The sequence below is a fragment of the Oryctolagus cuniculus genome, chromosome 4 (assembly GCF_051225735.1).
Source record: "Oryctolagus cuniculus isolate XC-2025 breed Fujian yellow rabbit chromosome 4, ASM5122573v1, whole genome shotgun sequence".
Lineage (NCBI taxonomy): Eukaryota > Metazoa > Chordata > Mammalia > Lagomorpha > Leporidae > Oryctolagus > Oryctolagus cuniculus.
In genome coordinates, this window is record NC_142870.1 from 104,390,822 (window position 1) to 104,415,506 (window position 24,685).

Here is a 24,685-nt window from a genome sequence, read left to right on the forward strand (position 1 = left end):
CAGTCTCATCACTCCAGAAGGTCAGTACATGTTTCACTGTCTTTTCATTCATTCCTATCATGCTAGCTGCTCAACTTAGACGCCAATCTTTAGATTTAGAAGGAATCCTAAAAGTTAGGTTTCTGAACATTTCAGAATGCTGAAGAAATAGCATAAATGCAGTAAAATCCAAAATCTTCCTTAAAATCTTGTGAAGGAATGTGTCCCTCCTTTTCAGACATCTTTCACTTTCCTCCAGTGCCATTTGACTTCTTAGCATCCCTTAATTACAGTAGATAAGCTACTGCCTGAGGTGCTTGCCTTTGCTATTTCATGCCTAGAAATTATTTTCCCCACATAGCTGTGAGTCACTCATTCATTTTGCTCAGTTGCCTTCCCTCATGTTATCTTTTCTGTGGAAAGTTTCTTCAATAACAAAATAAAAACAGCATATACTGGGGCCAGTGTTGTGTCATACTGAGTTTAGCCACTGCTGGGGATGCTGGTACAGTTTCAAATAAAATCCCAAAGGGCACAGTTTCGAGTGCTGGTTGCTCCATTTCCGGTTCAGCTCCTTGTTTACGTGCCTGGGAAAGCAGTGGAAGATGGCCCAGGTGCTTGGGCGCCTGAGCCCACATGGGAGACCTGGATAAAGTTTCTGGCTCCTAGCTTTGGTATGGTCAAACCCAGACTGTGGCAGCCATCTGGGGAGTGAATCAGCAGATGGAAGCCCTCTCTCTTTTTTTCTCTCTCTCTCTAACTCTTCCTTTCAAATAAATAAATAAATCTTAAAATACCATATATGTTACCCTGCCCACCCATACACATTGCAAAATCTTTTGGTGTTTCTCTGCCTTAGTTTTTTGTAATAGCACTTAGGAGCCTAATGTACATTCATCTGCCCATGAATGAGACTGTAACTTTAGGATATATCTATCATAACTACTTTGAATATTATTTGAATTTTACAATTTAATTTACTTGTACTTTTCTGCATTCTTTCCTAACGCAAAAATTATTTCAAATAAAATCAAACTGGAATGCAGGGTTTAATTTTCTATAAATTATCTTCTCAAGAAATGCTTTAAAAATTTTATTAACTTTGTGAAACACTGGATATTAACAGAAAGAACTTTTTAAATTTGAAACTCTTTCCTGATAGTTTAATCACACTATACTTGCCTTTTTCCTTTTACTTTCTAACTGGGACAACCACACATTTACAATTGTAAAGAAATACAACTTCTCTTCCTTTTTACCTTCTAAGAAACAAAAGCTAACAGTTTACTTTGTAGCTCTAGGGAGATGGCCAAAGAGCAAATCCCAGGGAAGAGAGGAATTTAGACTACCAGCCTTTGCCAAATTTCTTATCTAAGAATTAGCCTCTGCTCTGACTCCGGATGCTTATTTGATCGCTTTCACCAACTCCCATTTTCTCCCTTACAGTGCCCTCTTCTTTACTTATAAAACAAGAGCTTACTTGGTTATACAGAGTTGCCCTCCCCCAACATGGCCATTCAAATTTAGCATATGGTTTTTTGTTTCAAAGATTTATTTATTTATTTGAAAGGCAGAATTATGGGGGATGGGGGTGGGGGCAGAAATACCTTCCCTTGTTCACTCCCCAAATAACCTCAATAACCAGGGCTTGTACAGGTGGAAGCCAGCAGCCAGGAACTCCCATCTAGGTCTCCCAGGTAGATGGCAGGAGCCCAGATTTTGAGCCATCTTCCACTGCCTTCCCAGGCATGTTGACAGGGAGCTGGGTCCCTGGGAACAACTGGAACTTGAACCACTGCTCATGTTGAATGCTGGCTTTGTAGGCAGTGACACTACAACATCTGCTCCATGTACTGTCTCCTTGCATCAACTGTCTTTTCTGATGCATTGACTATTCAAACTCGAGCAGCCTGGACCTAATTTTTAACTAGTAGCAGTATATTCCCAAAGGATCTCCAAATTAAAGTGAATGTTGACCCAACCATTACCATGTATCATCTTACCATATTTTAATGAATGTACTCAACTCTGACATAACTTTATAGGAAAATAATTTTTTAAAAATTCTTCAAATAGACCATTTCTGTCTCATTGTGGTGACTGTTTGGTTGGATCTGGAACATTTTCCTACAAGTGCTGGTTTTATGGTTTTTTCTTTTGTTTCCTTGCACATTGGAAAAATTTATCTGTGAAACACACTGAGATACCTTATTATGTCCAGGCATCTCATCTCCAAACACTTCATTCCTCCACAATACTCTTCTCATAGGTTTAAATATTACAGAATTAGTAGAAATTTCTTAAAAATATTTACATGCAGGTCATCATGAAAAAAATAGAGAAGTAACAAAAACACCCAGGGAAGGTACAGAGAAACAAAAGAGGAACATAATGATAACACTTTATTTTCTAATCTTTTTAGATCTGTTTGAGAATACACTTATATCAAAACAAATACGATTTGATAGCAGTGTGTTTGCTAAATAGTATGCACCATACTGGCAGAAGAAAATGGCTGGATGATTTTCTCTAGGAACCTTCCAATGCATGACTCATAGTAGACCACTTCATAATTTAATTAGCTTATAGACTTATAGAAACAAGTGCTAGATAAATCTAATTCAACTATCTGCTTCAAGACAAGAACGTTAAGAACCCTCTTCACCAACAACTGAGAAGGCAACTTGCGCAGAGCTGACCTTCTCCCGAGTGAATTTCCCCCCCAAAGAAGAATGCAACGTACTTACAACAAATCACTCTGATACTAAAATGCATGGGTTTAGATCCCAGCTCTGATATCGATTAGCTCTGTGAACTAGAGTAGAATATTTAGCATCTCCGTGCATCTGTGACTCCAACAACCAAAAATTTAAAAAGAAAACTTAAACAAACTAAAAGAAAACCATCACTAGAGATATGGATGGTTAGCCCATTGGATATTGGTAAGCTACAATAGACAGGCTTTGGATTTCCTGCTATTACTCTCAATTGTGCAAAAATTCAAGTGCCTTTGAGCCTTAATATAAACTACACAACCATAACAATTTAATTTGAGTGTGTAAAGCTGAACTATTGCAGAATCTCTCCTTTCAAAGCAATATCAAACCAAGTAGAAAAATAGCCTAGATTGAGCTATGTTCCTCTTCCTTTCCAATTACCTAGGATCTCTACTTTGAACATCACTGTCATTGACCCCAGTGTTTTTCATCATCCAACACAAATTAGGCTATTATGTACCAATCATTTCTAAACTCAGAACTAAGGCTACATTCCATCTTCCACAGTTAATGAGAAAGAGAACAACCTAGGCAAACATTACATATTTTATACATATTTACTTTATGCACTACAGTGCCCAGAGGAGGAAAACGGTTCTTGCTATTCAATTTCATGAAGTTTTGCTTCTAGCAATATTAGTGAAAGACCTGAACATTCAGTATACTTCAGAAACTTGATCCAACTTCATATTTCAGTAGGAGATTTTATACTGTATCTAACTGCAATGCATTGGACAATAAACTGAAAAAATGGGACACTTTTTTTTTTAATTTAGTTGAATAATTCAGCATAAGCACCAACACTTAAAAAAAAAAAAGTGTATGTGTTTCCCTGTAAAAGACTTCCTTCTCCTGCCTTGAATTCCATGTACTTGAAGTCTAGTATTCACAGACAAAAAGAAATTAAATTGGTATTAAGGTCTTTAAAAAATGGGAAAAGTGGGTTAGAATAAAATCTCAAAAATGCCTGTTAATATTATTTTTCTCTTTTCCTGGGTTGTACACTTCAATCTTCCCCTCTTCTGATTCCCCCAAACTCTTCCTGAACACAAGCAACGCAGATTCCAGTTATGCTTCCTCACCTCATTTCCTTCTCCCTGTTGTTCTAGTTGCTTATGCCATGATTTTCTACCGTGATTCTGAGGTTTCCCAAGTACTCAGTTTGCTCCAATCAGCAAATCAACATTAGAAGAAAAAAAAAAAAAGGTAGGGGCTTAAGACAAGAGACATTTAAACAGAAGTGACTTTAAATTCTCAGATTTAGAAAAAAAGTATTTATTTATTTGAAAGTCAGAGTTACACAGAGAGCAGAGAGTCAGAGACAGAGAGAGGTCTTCCATCCGCTGCTTTACTCCCCAAATGGCCTCAACAGCCGGAGCTGTGCTGATCCGAAGCTAGGAGCCAGGAGCTTCTTCCAGGTCTTCCACATGGGTGGGGCCCAAGGATGAGCCATCTTCTACTGCTTTCTCAGGCCGTAGCAGAGAGCTAGATCGGAAGTGGAGCAGCCAAGTCTTGAACCGCTGTTCATAAGGGATGCTGGCACTGCAGGCAGCGGCTTTACCTGCTAAACCAGAGCAGTGGCCCCTAAATTCTCAGATTTTTAAAAAAATTTAGTGTTCTCCAGCTGCAAGATTATATGGCTCTGATTATTAAAAAGTAGAATGTTTCTTAAAACTAAATATTGATTATATAGTAGAGATTTTTGTCATGTCAGATAGCTCTATGGTGTCTTTATAAAGAATTGACTATAATCTCATTTTACTTGTGTTGCCTCTTCCTTTCAGTATTCTCTTTAGAATTTTTAAATTACATGGCCAATGAGAGAGCACTTATTTAGGGATGTGCAGAGCTAATGGGTTTATGTCTAGTGGAAATTCTAGAACTGAGATAATTATGGAATCAGCTTTCTTAATCTCATTATCTTACTCAGTAGAAGTTAATGTATCCTAACAATATTAATTGAATGAAAATATTTCTTTAGAAATTATTTAAAGACATCATATATTCCAGTTGACAGCATTATGATGATGAGTTTTAAATGTAAAATTATCTATAATACTAATTTTTCTTCTAGTATTATCATTGAATTAAATAATTTGTGGCTGATGATTAATGGCAATAATTAAGTCCACTTTCACAATTAGTTCAATAACTATTTTTTGTCTTCTGCTTCTGAGTAATTAATTAGAGAAGATACATATTAGTTTACATTGCTTTGTCGCATAAAAAGGAACTGGCATTAACTATTGAATATTTCAGGGATCATTATATTTTGGACAGTTTAGGTTGCTGGCTGGACTCTTCTTTTACTCTGAATTTAGTCTTCTAGTGTTATTTTAAGATTATTTTTACCCATTTTTTTTAATGGAGAGGTGGAGTGAGAGAGAGAGACAGAGAAAAAGTTAGTTAGTTCTCAGCTGCTTGTATACTCACCAAAGGCCCATAATGACTGGAGCTGGGCTGAGCCAAAGCCAGGGGACAGGAACTCAATCCAGGTCTCCCAAATGGGTTGGAAATTTATGGGATACTATCAAACAATCCAACATATGAGTCTTAAAAGTTCCTGAAAGTATGGAAGAGAGAGTGGACTAGAAAGCCTATTTAGTGAAATAATTACAGAAAACTTTCCCAATTTGGAGGAAAAGAAATGGATGTCCAAGTGCAGGAAGCACATAGAACTCCTAATAGATATGATCAGAAAAGATCTTCACCATGACACATTGTAGGCAAACTTCCCACAGTAAAACATAAGAAAACATTCTAAAATGTGCCTGAGATAAATGCCAGATTACTTCCAGAGGATCTCCAATTAGACTCACAGCTGACTTCTTATCAGAAACTCTACAGGATAGGATACAGGATACTCCAAGTCTTAAGAGGAAAAAATTGTCAACCCAGAATACTTTAACCTGTAAAGTTCTCATTTATGAATGAAGGTGAAATGAAGAGCATCCATAACAAACAGAAATTTAAAGAATTTGTCACCACTCATCTAGCCTTGCAAAAAATGGTTACAGATGTGCTACACACAGAAACACAAAAAGACAGCCATAATTATGAAATATTGTGAAGGCAGGAAATCTCCAAGTAAAGGTACAAAGAAAATACAAAGTAAACAATAATATTTATGGAAAAAATGGCAGGGACAAGTCATTGCTTATCAATAGTAACGTTGAATGTAAATGGCCTCAACTCTCCAGTTAAAAGATACAGACTGGGGATGGTGCTGTGGTATAGTGGGTAAAGCCGCTATCTGCAGTGCCTGCATCTCATATGGGTGCTGGTATTCCGTGATAATGGAAAGCAAACAAGGGAAAGTGTAACCATCCTAATATCAGACAAAATAGACTTTAGCACAAAAACTGTTAAAACAAATGAAGAAGAACACTATGTAATGTTTAAGGGACCAATTCAACAGGAAGAAATGAAAATAATAAATATATATACACTCAATTACAGGGCACCTAGCTATTTAAAATAAATGTTAATGGATCTAAAGGGAGACATAAACTCCAATACAATTGTAAAGGGCTTTCAGCACCTGACTTTCATCAATGGACAGGTCAACTAGACAGAAAATCAACAAAGAAGCAACAGAGTTATAGGACACTACAGACCAAAAGGACCTAACAGATATCTACAGAACTTTTGACACCACAGTTGCAAAATATACATTCTTCTCATCAGTGCATGGAACTTTCTATAGGATAGACCATATGAAGCAAATCTCAGCAAATTCAAAAAGTTCAAAATCATACCATGCATCTTCTCTGACAACAATGGAATGAAGCTGGAAATCAACAACTCAAGAATCTCTAGATCATATGCAAACACATGGAAATAATTAAGATGGTCTTGAATGAAAGTGGGTAATAGAAGAAATCAAAAGATAAATCAAAATAACTGATGAAATATTTACTTAATATATACTAAATCAATCTTCTGTATATAAAGATAATTGAAAATGATACTTGATGTGAATGGAATGGGAGAGGGAACGGGAGATGGGAGGGGTGCGGGTAGGAGGGAAGTTATGGGGGGGAAGCCATTGAAGCCATTGTAATCCATAAACTGTACTTTGGAAAATTATATTTACTAAATAGAAGTTTTAAAAAATATTTCTGGAAATAAATGAATTTGATAATACATTATATCAAAACTTATGAGATAGAGCAAAAGCAGTGCTAAGAGAGAAGTTTGTAGTGATTGGTGCTTACATCAAAAAATTGGAAAAGCACCAAATAAATGAGCTATCAATTCATCACAATAACCAACAAAAACCCAAAATTAGTAGGAGTAATGGAGTAATTAAAATTAGAGAGGGCCACTGCTGTGGATAGTGTGTAAGGTCACTGCCTGCAGTTCCAGCATCCCATATGGGCGCTGGTTCAAGGCCCAGCTGCTCCACTTCCAATTCAGCTCTGTGCTATGGCCTGGAAAAGCAGTTGAAGTCAGCCCAAGGGCTTGGGTCCCTGCATCCATGTGGGAGACCCAGAAAAAGCTCCTGGCTCCTGGGTTTGGATCGGTGCAGCTCCAGCTGTTGCAGTCATCTGGGGAGTGAACCAGCAGATGGAAGACCTCTCTCTCACTCTCTTCCTCAGCCTCTCTGTAACTCTGCTCAAGGATGCTCATTCTCACAACTGCTATTCAAAAATGTCCTAGAAGTTTTAGCCTGAGCTATTAGGCAAGAAAAAATAAACCAAACGGATACAGATTGGAAAAGAGGAAGTCAAACTGTCCCTATTTAGAGACGACATGATTCTATATATAGGGGATCCATAAGTCTCCACTGAGAGACTATTGGAACTCATAAGAGAGTCTGGTAAAGCAGCCAGTGCTGCAGCTTGGAGGGTAAATCCTCCACCTGCAGTACTGGCATCCCATATGAGCGCCAGTTCGAATCCCTGCTGCTCCACTTCTGATCCAGCTCTCTGCTATAACCCGGGAAAGCAGTGAAAGATGGCCCAAGCACTTGGGCTCCTGCACCCATGTAGGAGACCCAGAAGAATTTCCTGCCTCCTGGCTTTGGATTGGCACAGCTCCAGTTGCTCCAGCCCATGTGGCCAATTGGGGAGTGAACCAGTGGATGGAAGACCTCTCTCTCTCTGTTTCTCTCTCTCTCCCTCTCCTCTCTCTGTGTAACTTTCTGACTTTCAAATAAATAAATAAATCTTTTTTAAGAGTCTGTTAAAGTGGCAGGATACAAAATTAACACACAAAAATCAACATCCTTTGTATACACAGAAAATGCCATGGCTGAGAAAGTACTTTTAAGATCAATCCCATTCACAATAGCTCCAAAAATAATTAAATACCTTGGAATAAATTTAACCAAGGATATCAAAGATCTCTAAAATTAAAATTATAAAAAATTAATGTAAAAAATAGAAGACATTAAAATGGAAATATATTTCATGTTCATGGAATGGAAGAATCAATATCATCAAAATGTCTACACTACCAAAAGAAATTTACAGATTCAATGTGATCCAAATCAAAATACCAATGACATTCTTCTCAGATATAGAAAAAATGATGCTAAAATTCATATGGAAACACAAGAGACCCCAATAGCTAAAGCAATCTTAAACAAGGAAAACAAAGCTAGAGGCATCACAATATCAGATTTCAAGACACACTGCAGGGCAGTTATCATCAAAACAGCCATTAATGGAACAAAAACAGACATGCACACCAATGGAACAGAATAGAAAATCCAGAAATAAATCCGCACATGTAGAACAAATTTATTTTTGACAAAAAAGCTAAAATCAATCCCTGGAGCAAGAACATTCTCTTTTACAAAGGGTGTTGGGAAAATTATATTTCCACATGCAGAAGTATGAAACTAGACCCAGTCCTTATATCTTAAACAAAAATGCACTCAAAATGGATCAAAGACCTAAATCTATGACCCGATACCATCAAATTACTAGAGAACATTAGGAAAACTCTGCAAGACATTGGCATAAGGAAAAATTTCTTGGAAAAGACCCCAGAAGCACATATAATCAAAACCAAAATTGACAAATTGGATTATATCAAGCTGAAAAGATTCTAACACTGCAAAAGAAATACTTGGTAAAGTGAAGAGGCAACTGAGAAAATGGAAGAAAATTTTTGCAAAGTATGCAATTGATAAACGGCTAATATCCAGAATCTATAAAGAGCCAAGAAATTCAATAACAAAACAAACAATCCAGTTATGAAATAGGAAAAGGACTTTTACAGACATTTTCCAAGAGAGGAAAATGGCCAACAAATGGCCGACAGACACTTGAAAACACACTCAGGATCACTAGCCATCAGGGAAATGCAAATCAAAACCACAGTGAGGTTTCACCTCACTCCAGTTACATTGGCTCTCACAAAGAAATCAATGAACAACAAATGCTGGTAGGATGTGGGGAAAATGGTACTCTAATCCATTGTTGGTGAGAATGTAAACTGGTGCAGCCACTGTGGAAGACTGTATGGAGATACCTCAGAAATTTGAAAATAGATCAACCATATGATCCAGCGATCCCACTCCTAGGAATTTACCCAAACCAAAAGGAATCAGCTTACGAAGGAGTTAACAGTATTTCCATGTTCACTGCCGCTCAATTCACAAGAGCTAAGATATGGAACCAGCCCAGTTGTTCATCATCTGATTACTGGATAAAGAAATCATGGTATATATACACTGTGGAATACTACTCAACTGTTTAAAAAATCAAATCCTGTCTTTTGGAAACCATTATACTTAGTGAAATAAGTCAGTCTCAAGAAGATAGGTATCGTATGTTTTCCTTTATCTGTGGTAACTAATAGAGTGCCTAAAATGTGATGTTTTGGTTTGAAATGGGCATTTTCGAGATTTGGTGATTGGTTGTATCCCTTGTCTCTTCTGTTCAGGAACAGCATTTGTTTTCTTCATACTATTGCTGAACTCCTCACTTAGTGGAGGGTTAACCTGATGACCATTAGGTAAACTGAAAGTAGATCTTTATGAAAATTAAGAATGGGAATGGGAGAGGGAGGAGGAAGCAGGGTCAGAGCATGGGCAGGAGGGTGGCTTAGGTGGGAAGTGTACTACATTCTTAGACTTATACATATGAAGTACAAGAACCTTGCATACTCATATAACTTAAGTAAATTTTTTTTAAAAAAAAAAAGGAAAAAGAAAAAAATTAGATAAACCATCACCTCTGCCTCGCAAGTTCTGCATTAAGTAGGAAGCTGGAATCAGGAGCTGCAAGCAGTCACAATCTCAGGCACTGGCTGAGTATCCCAACCAGCATCTTAAGTGCTAGGCCAAACAGCCATCCCTGGCTGATAGTTTCTCCAAGTAAAACTTTTCAATCCAATTATAACCAAATTTAGGAAGATTTTTGTTACTTAATATATCCTGACAAATTGCTTACAGCTCCATAAGGTCCAGGATAACATTGATGTTTATCTGGTCTTATGTTTTCCAATTCTTTTAAATTTCAAAGATAATACTATACAATGTGTAAAATAATAATTTAAGTGGCCAACCCTCATATCTTTGTCCTCACACATCACCTGTGTACATTCATCACTGTGCAACCATAGTTTTCACATTTTCTGCGGTCATCTCATGTACTACATTCTTCTCCATGGCTAAAGTCTTATGCTATTAGAAAATTATGAAATTCTAACTGTTTAAATGGAGTAAAGAGTCCTAGGGGTCTGGAACATTTATGCTAGTAGAAATACCTTTATTCTCTTGAACTTTATAGCTCTCTGTCTACAGTTATAAAACCTAAATATGTAGCAGTTTAGTTCATCTACCATTTTTTAAAGTGAAAGGGCCTTATTTCTCTTTCCATTAGCACAATTTAGGACATGCTCAATCAGACCTGCCCCAAAAGGTGGAGTTAGAAATGTGCCAGGGGATTCCAATACAATCCCATCAAGGTTGCATGTACCAATGCCATCTCACTAGTCCAAGTGATCAATTTCTGTTCACAGTTGATCACACTGATAGGTCTAAGAGTCAAAGGGATCATACAAACAAGACTAGTGTCTGCTAATACTAACTGATAGAATCAAAAAGGGAGAGAACGATCCAACATGGGAAGAGGGATACACAGCAGACTCATAGAATGGCAGATGCCCTAAACAGTACTCTGGCCTCAGAATCAGCCCTTAAGGCATTTGGATCTGGCTGAAGAGCCCATGAGAGTATTTTACACATGGAAAGCCAAGACACTCTGGCAAAAACAAAAAACAAACAAAACAAACAAACAAACAAAAAAAATAAAACCTAAATGAAAGATCTCTGTGAGCTCTGTGAGTGAGATCCCAGTAGAAAGAACAGGCCATCAAAGAAGGAGGTACCTTTCTCTGAAGGGAGGAGAGAACTTCCACTTTGACTATGACCTTGTCTAAATAAGATCAGAGTCGGAGAACTCAAAAGGCTTCCATAGCCTTGGCGACTCATGACTAGAGCCTAGGGAGATTTCTGACGCCATAAACAAGAGTGTCAAATTGTTAAGTCAACAACAGGAGTCACTGTGTACTTATTCCTCATGTGGGATCTCTGTCCTTAATGTGTTGTTCAATGTGAATTAATGCTATAACTAGTACTCAAACAGTATTTTACACTCTATGTTCTGTTTGGGTGCAAACTGATGAAATCTTTACTTAATATATACTAAAGTGATCTTCTGTATATAAAGATAATTGAAAATGAATCTTGATGTGAATGGAATGGGAGAGGGAGCAGGAGATGGGAGGGGTGTGGGTGGGAGGGAAGTTATGGGGGGGAAGCCATTGTAATCCATAAACTGTACTTTGGAAAATATTTACTAAATAAAAGTTTAAAAAAATAAAATAAAAAATACAAAAAAATTGTTATATTCTGCAACCTTATCATCAATTTAAAATCAACAAAGCCCAATGCTACTTATGTAGTTTAGTATAAATTTTATTTCCATGAAAGAACTGCTGAATTAGTTTAATTTCAAGAAAGGTTACTTTATTTGAAAATGTATTTATTTGTGAGGCAGAGACACAGACAGAGGAGGGGGAGAGAGAGAAAGAGAGCGAGAACGAGAGTGAGCTCACTCTTGTCTGCAGTGCCAGAGCTGGGATCTAGAAACTCAATCCACGTCTCTGGCATGAGTGTTAAGAACCCAATACTGCCGGCGCCGCAGCTCACTAGGCTAATCCTCTGCCTTGCGGAGCCGGCACACCGGGTTCTAGTCCAGGTCGGGGCGCCGGATTCTGTCCCGGTTGCCCCTTTTCCAGGCCAGCTCTCTGCTGTGGCCAGGGAGTGCAGTAGAGGATGGCCCAAGTGCTTGGGCCCTGCACCCCATGGGAGACCAGGATAAGCACCTGGCTCCTGCCTTCCGATCAGTGCGGTGCGCCGGCCGTAGCGTCCATTTGGGGGGATGAACCAACGGAAAATGAAGACCTTTCTCTCTGTCTCTCTCTCTCTCACTGTCCACTCTGCCTGTCAAAAAAAAAAAAAAAAAAAAAAAAAAGAACTCAATACTTGGTCCACCACCACCCACCACCCCTACTTTCCAGTGTCTGCACCAATGTGAGAGTGGAATCAGGAACTGGAATTTAGTATGGAACACTAGTACTTGAATGTTAAACTTGGACACCTTAATGGGCATCTTAACCACTAGGCTAATTGCCTACCCTTATATTTTTACTCTGAATTATAATCAATTATAATCCTACAGTACACATGTTACTCCATTGTTAAAACATTAAACTTTTTGATCCAAATTTGTTGCCATTTTTTCCAACTTTTATTTAATGAATATAAATTTCCAAAGTACAATTTTTGGAATATAGCAGCTTTTCCCCCATAACCTCCCTCCCACCCACAACCATCCCATCTCCACTCCCTCTCCCATCCCATTCTTCATCAAGATTCATTTTCAGTTATCTTTATATACAGAAGATTGCCATTTTAGAAAAGCATTGAGGCCAGGACTGTGGCACAGCAGGTTGACGCCCTGGCCTGAAGCGCCAGCTTCCCATGTGGGCGTTGGCTTGAGACCCAGCTGCTCCACCTTTGGTCTGGCTCTCTGCTGTGGCCTGTGAAAGTGGTGAGGATAGCCCAGGTCCTTGGGACCCTGCACCCATGTGGGACACCCAGAGGAGGCTCCTGGCTTCGGATTAGCACAGCTCTAGCCATTGCAGCCAACTGGGGAGTGAAGCAATGGATGGAAGAGGATGGAAGACCTCTTTCTTTCTCTCTCTCTCTGCCTCTCCTCTCTCTGTATGAACTGACATTCAAATGAATAAATAAATATTTTTTTAAAAAAGGAAAGCATTGAGCAAATATTTACATATATTGAAGTGTGTATTTGAAATACATTTTAGTCTGAATTTATTTTTCTAAGTATATAGAAAACTTTATGGTTTGACTATGTATTGCCTTATATCTGGTCTGCTAGAAGTGTATTTGTTTACATCATCAATGAAAATTATTTAGCATACAAATCTTAAAAAAACTTTACTGTAATTTGGTGTTGAAATTTTCGCCTTAGTTTTATTTTTTATTGGCTTTGCTAGATTGGTAGTTTCCAAAGGCTATTTCAAGGCTAGATCTAATTGAGTGAGTTAATGCTTTGTGAGGGTATTGGTTTAGCATTTGCATTTCATGTTTGTTTAGTCTATGTGTTTCTCATTATGTTAATTATTTTTTAGTTTCTATATTTTCTACATAAATTGTGTTAAACTGTTTCACTTTACTAGCAATGCTATATGCTATTTATTTTTTATCTTAAAATTATATGCATGTATAAATGTGAGTGCTTCAGTCTACATTTACACAAATCTATAGAGAGAAAAGTCAATGAGGAAGTCAAAAGGAAAAGTTCATTTTAGAGTTATAATCCCACAAGAAAACCTTTCTACTTGAAAGTGTTTCCTTTTGATAGGTTGTAACAATGTCCATCATTTATTCCAAGTTTACTCTACTTAGTGTCCCAGAAGGAAAACTCATCAATATTCAATCTGCTTGAACTTTTCCCATACCTTTTTTTCATGGCCAAGTGAACTGTAAGCATTTTTCTGTATAACTTCACATAATTTCTCTCATTTTCATCTTTATAGATCCTTTACCTTAACCAATTTGATTTTCAATCTATGGTAATATCAAGACCACTTTAATGTTTGTTCTTTTGATATATCTATACCTATTGACTTTTAGTTACCAGAGTTGAAAGAATATTTCCTTAGCAAATTTCTTTTTTTTTACCAAGAGAAAACATTTTTAAAATTTATAAACAGAGAAAATATTTCATATATTTCATAAATATAATTTTAAGCACATGATGATATTTTGGTAAATTTCATGGTCCTTTTTAAATAATAATCTTTTGACTAAGACCTACACTGAAATGCTAACCTTTTTTAATCAAAACAAGGGGGAGACTTTTGGCTTTAAATTTTGGAAAAAAATTTTTAAAAGATATGAATGTTTGTTTTTTAGAATATAAATGAAACATATCATGATATATGAAGTATATTATTAGGTATATTATTTGCCAAAATAAGAAAAACAGTTAATAGTTAGACTATGTGTATGTTAGACATAGATAAGAATGGAGGGTCCAAGAGACACTGGACATTTAAGGGGTACTAAATACACAAAAGTCACCTGTGTGTATCACGTACTCATATATCAAAAATGCATGAGCATTCAATATTTGTAAGGCTTTAATTCTGCTTCTTATTGTTGTCAAAGAGTCTGGTTCCATGTGTCCTCTGTCCAAGAAGCACAAATAAAACCCATGACTGTTCAGCAGACTAAATGGCAAGCTGCAGATATTGGCCAGGCATACTGTCCTGTTTCTTTCCCATAGAACAAATGTGTGCAATCATGCAAGTACAAAATCCTTTCCTACGGATCTTTTTGCTTGAAGCCACAACTGTGGACCTCATAATCACATAGTAAACAGGAAAAACCGATGTGGCAGAGAGAAAGTAGATGTAAACATTGCATGGGTACTTGGGACACTATGATTTTTCCAACATGCATGCATTTAATCCTAATTAACCGATTCCGCTTCTCTCCAAATTTGTTCCATAGGTTTGTGTTTTAATGTTTATTGATTCATTTACTTGAAAGGCAGAGCTATGATGGATGGTGTTGGGGAAGGAGAGAGAGAGGAGAAAGGGAAGAGAGAGTGAGAGCGAGGGGAAGGGAGAGGGAGACAGAGAGAGAGAAAGAGGATCTTCTATCTGCTAGTTCATTTCCTTAATGTCTTTTCCAGCTGGGGTTCAGCCAAGTTGAAACCAGGAACCAAGAACTCCATACCGGTCTCTCATGTGGGTGGCAGAGACTCACATAATTGGCCATCATTTGCTGCTTCCCAGGATGAATTAGCAGGAAGCTGGATAGAAGCAGAGTATCTGGCACTTTCACTGGCACTCTCATACGAGATACGAGGATCCCAAGCAATAGCTTAAGCTGCAGTGCCACAACACCCATCCCTCTGTAAGTGTTAAACTGGTTTAAAGCCATGTGAATTGAGTGATTTAATTTGGTTCAATTAGCCTGTTTGTTCTATGACCTCTGGAATAACTTGACTGGTAGTGTAATTGGAGGCTGTCTTTGCATCAAGTAATTTTCTAAATAACAACCTTAATTTCAGTTAGTGATCACAGCCCCAACATGAACATACACCACATGGTTTGAATTTTTAATGAAAAATAAGTCATCTGAGTCTGGTGATGTGGCATAGCAGGTAAAGCTGCCACCTGTGATGCTTGCATCCCTTATGAGTGCTGGTTCAAGTCCCAGCTGCTCCACTTCTGATCCTGCTCCCTGATAATGGCCTGGGAAAAGCAATGGAAGATGCCTCAAGTACTTGGGCCCCTGCTACCATGCGGGAGATCCAAATGAAGATCATGGTTTCAGCTCAGCCCAGCTCCAGCTGCTGTGCTCTTCTGGGCAGTGAACTAGAGGATGGGAGTTCTTTTTCTCTATCTCGGTAACTATGACTTTCAAATACGTAAATCTTAAAAGTAAATAAATAATCTAATTCCTAGGGTAGACTAGAAATTCAGATATAGGCTGGCGCTGTGGTGTAGTGGGTGAAGCCGCCACCTACTTTGCCAGCATCCCATGTGGGCACCAGTTCGAGTCCCGGCTGCTCCACTTCCATTCTGGCTCTCTGCTGTGGCCTGGGAAAGCAGTGGGACATGGCTCAGGTCCTTGGGCTCCTGCGCCCCTGTGGGATACCCAGAGGAAAACCCTGGCTCCTGGCTTCCGAGCAGCGCAGCTCCAGCTATTGCAGCCAATTGGGGAGTGAACCAACGGACGGAGGACCTGTCTCTCTCTCGGCCTGTCCTTCTCTTTCTGTGTAATTCTGACATTCAAATAAATAGATGAATGTTTAAAAAAAAGAAATTCAGATGTGACCCAGAATATATCAGTAATTAAAATAATTAGATTGGGCTTTTCCAAAAATGACTGATATATGTTTATATACACACATATATGTACATATAAATAGATATATACATTTTTTACTAGAGAGTAAAAATGCATGTTTCTCTAGATTTAATTTGGATTTGGATCTTTTCCACATTGTTTCTGAGATAACCACTCATTTGAGGCTTAAGTAGGGAAGGTAGTGCCTCATCAGTGAGAATGTTCACAGCATCATCTAGGGATCTTTTCCTACAAGTTGTGATGTTCAATAATGACAATGCCAAGCAATGAAGTATTGAAAAATAGCTCATTTCTTGAAAAGAATAACTGATGTCTAAAAAGATTGCCCTTCCAATAAAGCAAACAAAACTACCACTCAGCTTGGTTGAATTGTTCCTTAGTGAACAGCTATCCAAATACTAAGCCAAACACACCGAACACCTGGCACCCTATAACATCCATTGAAAATATTCTTAGAGTAAAGCTAAGTTTAAAAATACCCAGTATTTATCAATCTTTTGAATGTTCTATTTATTTAGAGCAAGGTAAACTGCAACACAACAAAATTATATGAATCACACATATGTACACAATACTATATATCATTTGTGTCAGATTTAGTATGAGAGGGGGAAAAGAGATTGTGGAGATGAAGAAAGGATGTCCACTGCTTATTTAGACATCCACATGAAATAAAAACTTAAGTTGAATCTATTTTAAGTATGAGGAAAATGTTCAGTTCAGACTGTCAAGTAACTGCTATTAGAATCAGGATTCTGACTCAGACAGTGCAAAGCCTTGGGTGTTTAAAACAAGGGTGTTAGGAAGTTTGTAACTGCAAACGTGTATAGTTTTGTATACATTCCTATGGACCTACTTCAAAGGGTACAGTTTAAAGACTTGTCATGGGACTCCAAATTCCATTAAGCTTGGTGGTAAAAATGCCATCTTAATTGTTAAAGTGATCACATTAAGTGTTAAAGTGAACATATAGATAGGATTAAGTGTTAAAGTGATCATATAAATAGACTCAAGTGTTTGGTAATAATAACAGAATTAAAAAGGAGAGAATGTTCCAACATGGGAAACAGTCCACACAGCAGACTCATAGAATACAAATCAATTTAAGTAACACTCTGACCTCAGAATCAGCTCTTCAGGAGTCTTGGTTTCACTGAAAAGCCCGTGAGAGCATTTTAGGCATGGAAAGCCAAGACACTGTGGCAAAAAACTGTTGTACATGAAGGACCTCTGTGAGTGAGAGCCCAGCAGAAAGAACTGGATATCAGAGAAGCTTGTATTTTCCTCTAAAGGAAGGAGAGAACTTCCACTTTGCTATGTCCTTGTCCAAATACTGACAAGAGTTTGTGGATTAAAAGGCTTCCATAGCCTAGGCAGCTCATATCAAGAACCTCGGGTGGTCACTGCCGTCACACATAACAGTGTTAGTTGTCAAATTAACAACAGGAGTCACTGTGCACTAAGTCTCCATGCAGGTCCTCTGTCCTCAATGAGTTGAATTATGAGAGTAACAGTAAAACTTGTTCTCAATTTTGTGTGGGTGTGTGGGTGTGTATGTGTGTGTACAAATTGTTGAAATCTTTACTTGGTATAGAGTTGGTCTTCTGTGTACAAAGTTAATTGAAGATGAATCTTAATGGAGAATGCAACTGGGAATGGGAGAGGGAGGAGGAGGAGGGGTGGCAGTGTGGGTGGGAGGGCAGGTATGGGGGGAAGAATAACTATATTCCTAAAGTTGTACTTATGACATTTGTATTCCTTAAATATAAATTAAAAAAGTAAATAAAACAAGGGTGTTATCATGAACTATTTATAGCATATCTACTCTTTTAGAATTTCTGGATTTCTTAACTGACTATTTACTTTGGTTTTTTCAGATTTGTTGTGTAGACCAAGCTCTGTCTTCTTGCCCACAATATTCTCAGAGTCACTGCACAGTTAATCTCTCACTGGCTATGATAAGTTGCTCTTCTACTACTGAGTGAAAACATTGACCAAAAAGTCATTGGTACTTTATAATTATTTTTAAAAATTGTTCATTGTCAAAGAAACTGCTTTTTCTGATTCTGAACATTTTTATTTGTGACTGGCTTTCAAACTTTCCTGTACTCTACCCTCCAATATTTGTTGATCATCAAATGAAATTTCTTGGCATGAATCATTCTGTTCATTAGCATTTATCCTTCTCATTTGTCATTCAGCTGTCATTCATTTCTATGTGTTAAAGATCCCCCAATTATTTTTAATCCCATATTACATCTGATCCACATCTAGGCTCTTAATTGAAAAACAAATAATGTTGACTCCAATTTTCACCTCGTTTCTACACTCTCAGAATTCAGATTGGTACAAACAATAGACCAATATTGTAAAGATCATATACATGTTCGACCAAGTAAATGAGGAGTATAATTCAACCTGACACCATGAAATTATCAGAGAACATTGGAGAAACCCTGCAAGATATAGGAACTGGCAAAGACTTCTTTGAAAAGACCCCAGAGGCACAGGTAGCCAAAGCCATAATTAACAATTGGCATTACATCAAATTGAGAAGTTTCTGTACTGCAAAAGAAACAGTCAGGAAAGTGAAGAGGCAACCGACAGAATGGGAAAAATAGTTGCAAATTATGCAACCAATAAAGAGCTAATAACCAGTATACAAAGAGATTAAGAAACTCCACAACAACAAAACAAACAACCCACTTAAGAAATGGGCCAAGGACCTCAATAGATATTTTCAAAAGAGGAAATCCAAATGGCCAACAGACGCATGAAAAAATGTTCAGGATCGCTAGTCATCAGGGAAATGCAAATCAAAACCACAATGAGGTTTCACCTCACCCCAGTTAGAATGGCTCACATACAGAAATCTACCAACAACAGACGCTGGTGAGGATGTGGGGAAAAAGGGACACTAACCCACTGTTGGTGGGAAAGCAAACTGGTAAAGCCACTATGGAAGTCAGTCTGGAGATTCCTCAGAAACCTGTATATAACACTACCATACAAACCAGCCATCCCACTCCTTGGAATTTACCCAAAGGAAATGAAATTGGCAAACAAAAGAGCGATCTGCACCTCAATGTTTATTGCAGCTCAATTCACAATAGCTAAGACCTGGAATCAACCTAGAAGCCCATCAACAGAAGACTAGATAAAGAAATTTTGGGATATGTACTCTATAGAATACTATACCGCAGTAAAAAAAAAAAAATGAAATCCGGTCATTTGCAACAAAATGGAGGAATCTGGAAAACATCATGCTGAGTGAAATAAGCCAGTCCCAAAGGGACAAATATCATATGTTCTCCCTGATTGTTGACAACTAACCGAGCACCAAAAATGAAACCTATTGAATTGAAATGGACACTATGAGAAACAATGACTTGATCAGCCCTTGTCCTGACTGTTGAGGAACAACTTAACACTTTATTCCTTTTAGTATTTTTTGTCGTTGTTCTACTTAATACAATTGGTTGAACTCTTTAATTAACACACAATTATGTTTTGGTGTTTAAATTTAACTGAAAAGTGATCTCTGTTAAATATACGAATGGGAATAAGAGAGGAAAGAGATGTATAGTGTGGCACATGCTCAATTGGACTTCCCAAACGGTAGAGTTAGAAATGTGCCAGGGAATTCCAATTCAATCTGATCAAGTTGGCATGTTTCAATGCCATCTCACTAGTCAAAGAGATCATTTTCAGTTCATAGTTGATCATAACGATAGGAATAAGAGTCAAAGGGATCACGTACTAACTGATAGAATTAAACAGGAGAGAACAATCCAACATGGGAAGAGGGATACACAGCAGACTCATAGAATGGCAGATGCCCTAAACTGCATTCTGGCCTCAGAATCAGCCCTTAAGGCATTCGGATCAAAAAAAAAAATCTAAATGAAAGATCTCTGTGTGTGAGATCCCAGTGAAAGAATGGGCCATCAAAAAAGGACCTTTCTCTGAAACGAGGAGAGAATTTCCACTTTGACTATGACCTTGTCTAAATGAGATCAGAGTCAATGAACTCAAAAGGCTTCCATAGCCTTGGCAACTAATGACAAGAGCCTCTGGTGATTACTGACGTTATAAATAAGAGTGTCAATTTGTTAAGTCAACAACAGGAGTCACTGTGCACTTACTCCCTATGTGGGATCTCTGTCCTTAATGTGTTGTACTATGTGAATTAACGGTATAACTAGTAATCAAGCAGTATTTTACACTTTGTGTTTCTGTGTGGGTGCAAACTGTTGAAATCTTTACTTAATATATACTAAACTGATCTTCTGTATATAAAGATAATTTAAAATGAATCTTGATGTGAATGGAATGGGAGAGGGAGCAGGAGATGGGAAGGTTGTGGGTGGGAGGGAGGTTATGGGTGGGGGGAGCCACTGTAATCCATAAGCTGTACTTTGGAAATTTATATTTATTAAATAAAAGTTAAAAAAAGGGTATAATTCAAAATTGTTCCTCTTCCCATAGTCCCTTCTTACTCCAATGTCCTTTGAACATATCCTCTTCTATATGGCAAGAAAGCAAGAAATTGGGCTGGTGCTGTTGCGCAGCAGGTTAAAGCCCTGGTCTGATGCACCAGCATCCCATATGGGCGCCGGTTCTAGTCCCAGCTGCTCATCTTCCAATTCAACTCTCTGCTTTGGCCTGGGAAAGCAGTAGAAGATGGCCCAAGTCCTTGGGTCCCTGCATCCACATGGGAGAGTCCTGGAAGAAGCTCCTGGCTCCTGACTTCGGATCAGCGCAGTTCCAGCCTTGCGGCCATCTGGGCAGTGAACCAGCGGATGGAAGACCTCTCTTTCTGTCTCTACCTCTCTCTGTAACTCTGTCTTTCAAAGAAATAAAATACATCTTAAAAAAAGGAAAAAAATTTAAAAAAACAAAAATTATAGTCTATCTCCTCTGCCCAGTTTAACAGAGAACTCTGCTGCCACTCCCTGATATGCACCTGTTGATTCCATCGCCTGTTTTGAGATCTATCTTTACCCCTGCATTCTGGGATCATCAGCAATGTCCTGGGCTATTGATACAGACTTCTAATACTATCACTGTATCCTGTTCTTTTGCCCTTCTAAATGGTCTTCAACACTGCAACTTAAATGGTCTTTTTGGAACATAAAATTGATAATTATAGCATTTCAGTGATTTCTAACTGCACTAGACTCCTAAACATGACCTGTGAAGTTGGACCCACAACTTATTGCCCGTTTTTATTTTATATTATATTTTGCATCACATTCTGCAAATGGGATACAGAAAGTATCTTTAATTTACTCCAATTTTCTACATTTGTCATATCTATGTTCCCATAACCTGTGCCACTCACTTTTTTATTTTTAAATATATATAAAATAGAAAACATAAATTGATTTTACCTGATAATATTTTACATTTATACTCTCTTTTCCTGTTATTTGCAAAGCCTAATATTTACATAATATGTTTAGCTCTATAGCTGCTTATCTTTCTACTTTTAAGTCATATCTGGTCCTTATATTTCATAAACATTGACATTTCAACAGTATTCTTTGAATCTTCCCATTGAAAGATGAATTCCACTTTTAACATTTTGTAGCTTATGGTTTTGTTCTACATTTCCCAATAGTTTATGTTAATAAATGCATAATCTCACTATGCCATAATGTTCTTCTGTAAATTTATATAATATAAAATATTTATACAATATAACATTTATAAATATAAAATTAATTTATACAATATAAAAATTTTATACAATATAAAAATGCCTAAAACAAAAAGAACTGCTAACAAAGTAAATTGTTTAAAATGTATCTGATAGCTCATGCATGTCTACTTTTTTATGTAATTGACAAAAAGATGAACTATGTAAACTAATAAATTCACATCATCCAAAACAACACGATAGTTTCTTGTGCAGTAAAGTTGAAGAAAAAGGGGGAAACTATTCTCTTACAATAAACTACATATTTGTTTTACTTTCATGTTTAAACGTTATGTTCACATAATTTATTATAAAGTCCACTTGAACTTAACTTTAACATATATGAATTGTCACATGTAAGATAATTAAAACTATCTACTTAAGGTTTACTCACCCCAAGAACTGATTGAGACAAATTAATCCAAATGATAACTGAAAATATTTTCAGAAGTAAAAACGTGACATAATCACATATCAATGACAATTTGGACAATTTTTTTTTTAATTTCCTTTACTTTAGGATGGCATCAGATAGCAGGAACAAAAGTAGAGAGAGGGAGACCACGGGTCGGGGTGGGGGTGGGGGTGAGGAATCAACTATTTTAATCTCCTGGCAGGTGCTCCTGGGAGGAATGAACCCGCGGCGGCTCCTGCAGCACAGCCCCAGCTCTGCCCCTCCTGGCTCTGTGTAAAGCGGCGTGGGGCAGGAACTTCTGCAACGAGAGCTTCCTCCATCCACTGGGCAAATCCCCACTGGCCAATGGCAGCTGTTCACCCAGCTTGGGGTCTGGACTGGAAGCCGCCCGCTGGCGTGTGCCCGAGTCACCAAGGGGCTGGGACAACCGTGCGTGGTATTCTGCATCTTCAATGACATCCCATGAGCAATGGCCCTGCAGCTGGGAGTGCTCCAGCTAGCTCTGTCTGGCTTGTCGTGGCTGGAGACCCAGCCAAAACGAGGTGTAGACGCTGCAGGTGTGGCCCAGGCCTGAGGCGCTCCTCCTAACTGGCTCCCGCATGTGGCTGAGATCAATTTGGACAATTTTTACAAGAAATAGGGAAGCACTTGGTTCAATTCATATATCACTGACTTTCTCTAACAAGTTTTGGACATTTCTCTGTTAGTATGTCCACAAAAATAGAGTTTAACAAAAGTCTGATTTTAAAGTTAAATATCTAAAGTTGACATTCAAAAAACACAGAAGAGAGAACAACTTAGCTTCATATGAAAAACCTTCATGTGTAAAGTTATTTAAGAAAATAGAAGGTTACATATACAGCCTTAAAATAGTAAATTTTATGTAAACTAGAGGGAAAAATAAATTTGATTTAGAAAAGATGAATGTATTTCGTACGAATACTCGTAAAAACAGAAAACAAAGGAGGCTTATGAATAAATCCACTGAGCTTCTACAAAAACTCAGCAATCTATTAACCTCAACTTTTCCAGTGCTTTTCATTTTTTGACTACATATTCTACCTTGTGATTATTTGCTGCCTAACATAAAGTGTCTATTGATAACAATTTATTCAAATTAGGGAAAAAAGTAGAAGCACATTTTCGAATCGTGGTAAATACAAGTTTATTGGGGGAAATGATGTACACATATATATGTTTATAAACAAATATACACATATATGTTTACATATACAGATATATGACATATAGAGAACTTTTTTTCATGCTAATTTGAGAGAATATAAGAAGATTCTTTGTAAAGAATGAATGCTTGATTGATGCTAAGAAAATGGTACAAATTAGGCATTAATCAGCCATGAGCCACATACAGCTTATTTTAGTGTAGGTAAAGAAGAGAAGAAATGACTTATATCGATGTTGGAAAAAAATTTCAGGGAACTTGTTGATACAACTAATAGAATACAAAACTACATGATTTTTATTATTTAAAGAAACATCAAACAAAAAGTCATAGCAAAAGAACAGAAAAAATGAATGCACAGAATGTGAAGGAAATGTGTGTGGAAATAAGAGTAGGAAATTTCTCAATATGCAATAGGAATTTAACTTCAAAAAAAAAAGACAAGTAAGCCAAAGCCAGGCAAAGTTAGATAGTGTTTACAGATGATTAAAAAATGTGGCGTGAATTCCAATATGCACAATAAGTATAAAGCAATAGAACCCAGATAATTTTCAAAAGAGTCAAATATTTAGACATATTTATAATACTGCCATAATAAATTATTTAAAACAAATATTAATTGGGAAATTAGACCATATTCAGATCCATTAAGAGGAAATTACTTAAGCTGCCACCCAACTGGTACTACTGCTTTACTGGAAAGAGAAGAAAATCTTATCATCTTGCCAGTTTCCCCTTAGTTGACCTCTAACTTTACAGGGTTATAAAATTTGCCTTAGGTGTGACAGTAAGTATAAGGATACTCTATGCTATGGTCACACAGCTTATTTAGATTCAAGTTTAGATAGTTAGTCTTTATAAATTATATCTAAATTTTAAAAATAAAATTTACAAGTTGTTAATTTGCTTCCTGCCAAACTCTAATCTCCAGTCATAACACTCTTATTCATCAAGTACAAGTCACAGCTATCAATCCTTTTGTTTGTCCCTTGAAAACAAGTTTACTCCTTCCTACCAGGACCTCTTCCCATTGACCCCCAGGTACCCCTGCAATGGCAGCTCAAATGCTAGCTCCTCATATATTCTGTCTTTAACCATCAACTCCAAAACAAACTTACCCCTCCCCTTTCATCTTCATTTTGTTCTCTAGCCTTTATCTAGTTTTATTGTCTTCATGATAGTAAACACTACTAGAAAT

General features: G+C 37.3%; 1 protein-coding gene across 12 annotated transcripts in view; it reads right to left on the reverse strand.

The window, feature by feature from the left end:
- The window catches only part of NAALADL2 (N-acetylated alpha-linked acidic dipeptidase like 2), a 1,439,631-nt gene that overhangs the window by 398,367 nt on the left and 1,016,579 nt on the right, over positions 1-24,685 (reverse strand). For 2 of the 12 annotated variants that reach the window (XM_089330916.1, XM_089330915.1), the window contains one exon: positions 11,730-12,219. The exons of the other annotated variants lie outside the window; for them this stretch is intronic. In XM_089330916.1, the coding sequence (XP_089187042.1) occupies positions 11,966-12,219 (254 nt within the window). In that variant the 3' untranslated portion in view covers positions 11,730-11,965. Of the gene's footprint in view, positions 1-11,729; positions 12,220-24,685 lie in introns of those variants that run through there. 12 annotated transcript variants of the gene reach the window in all.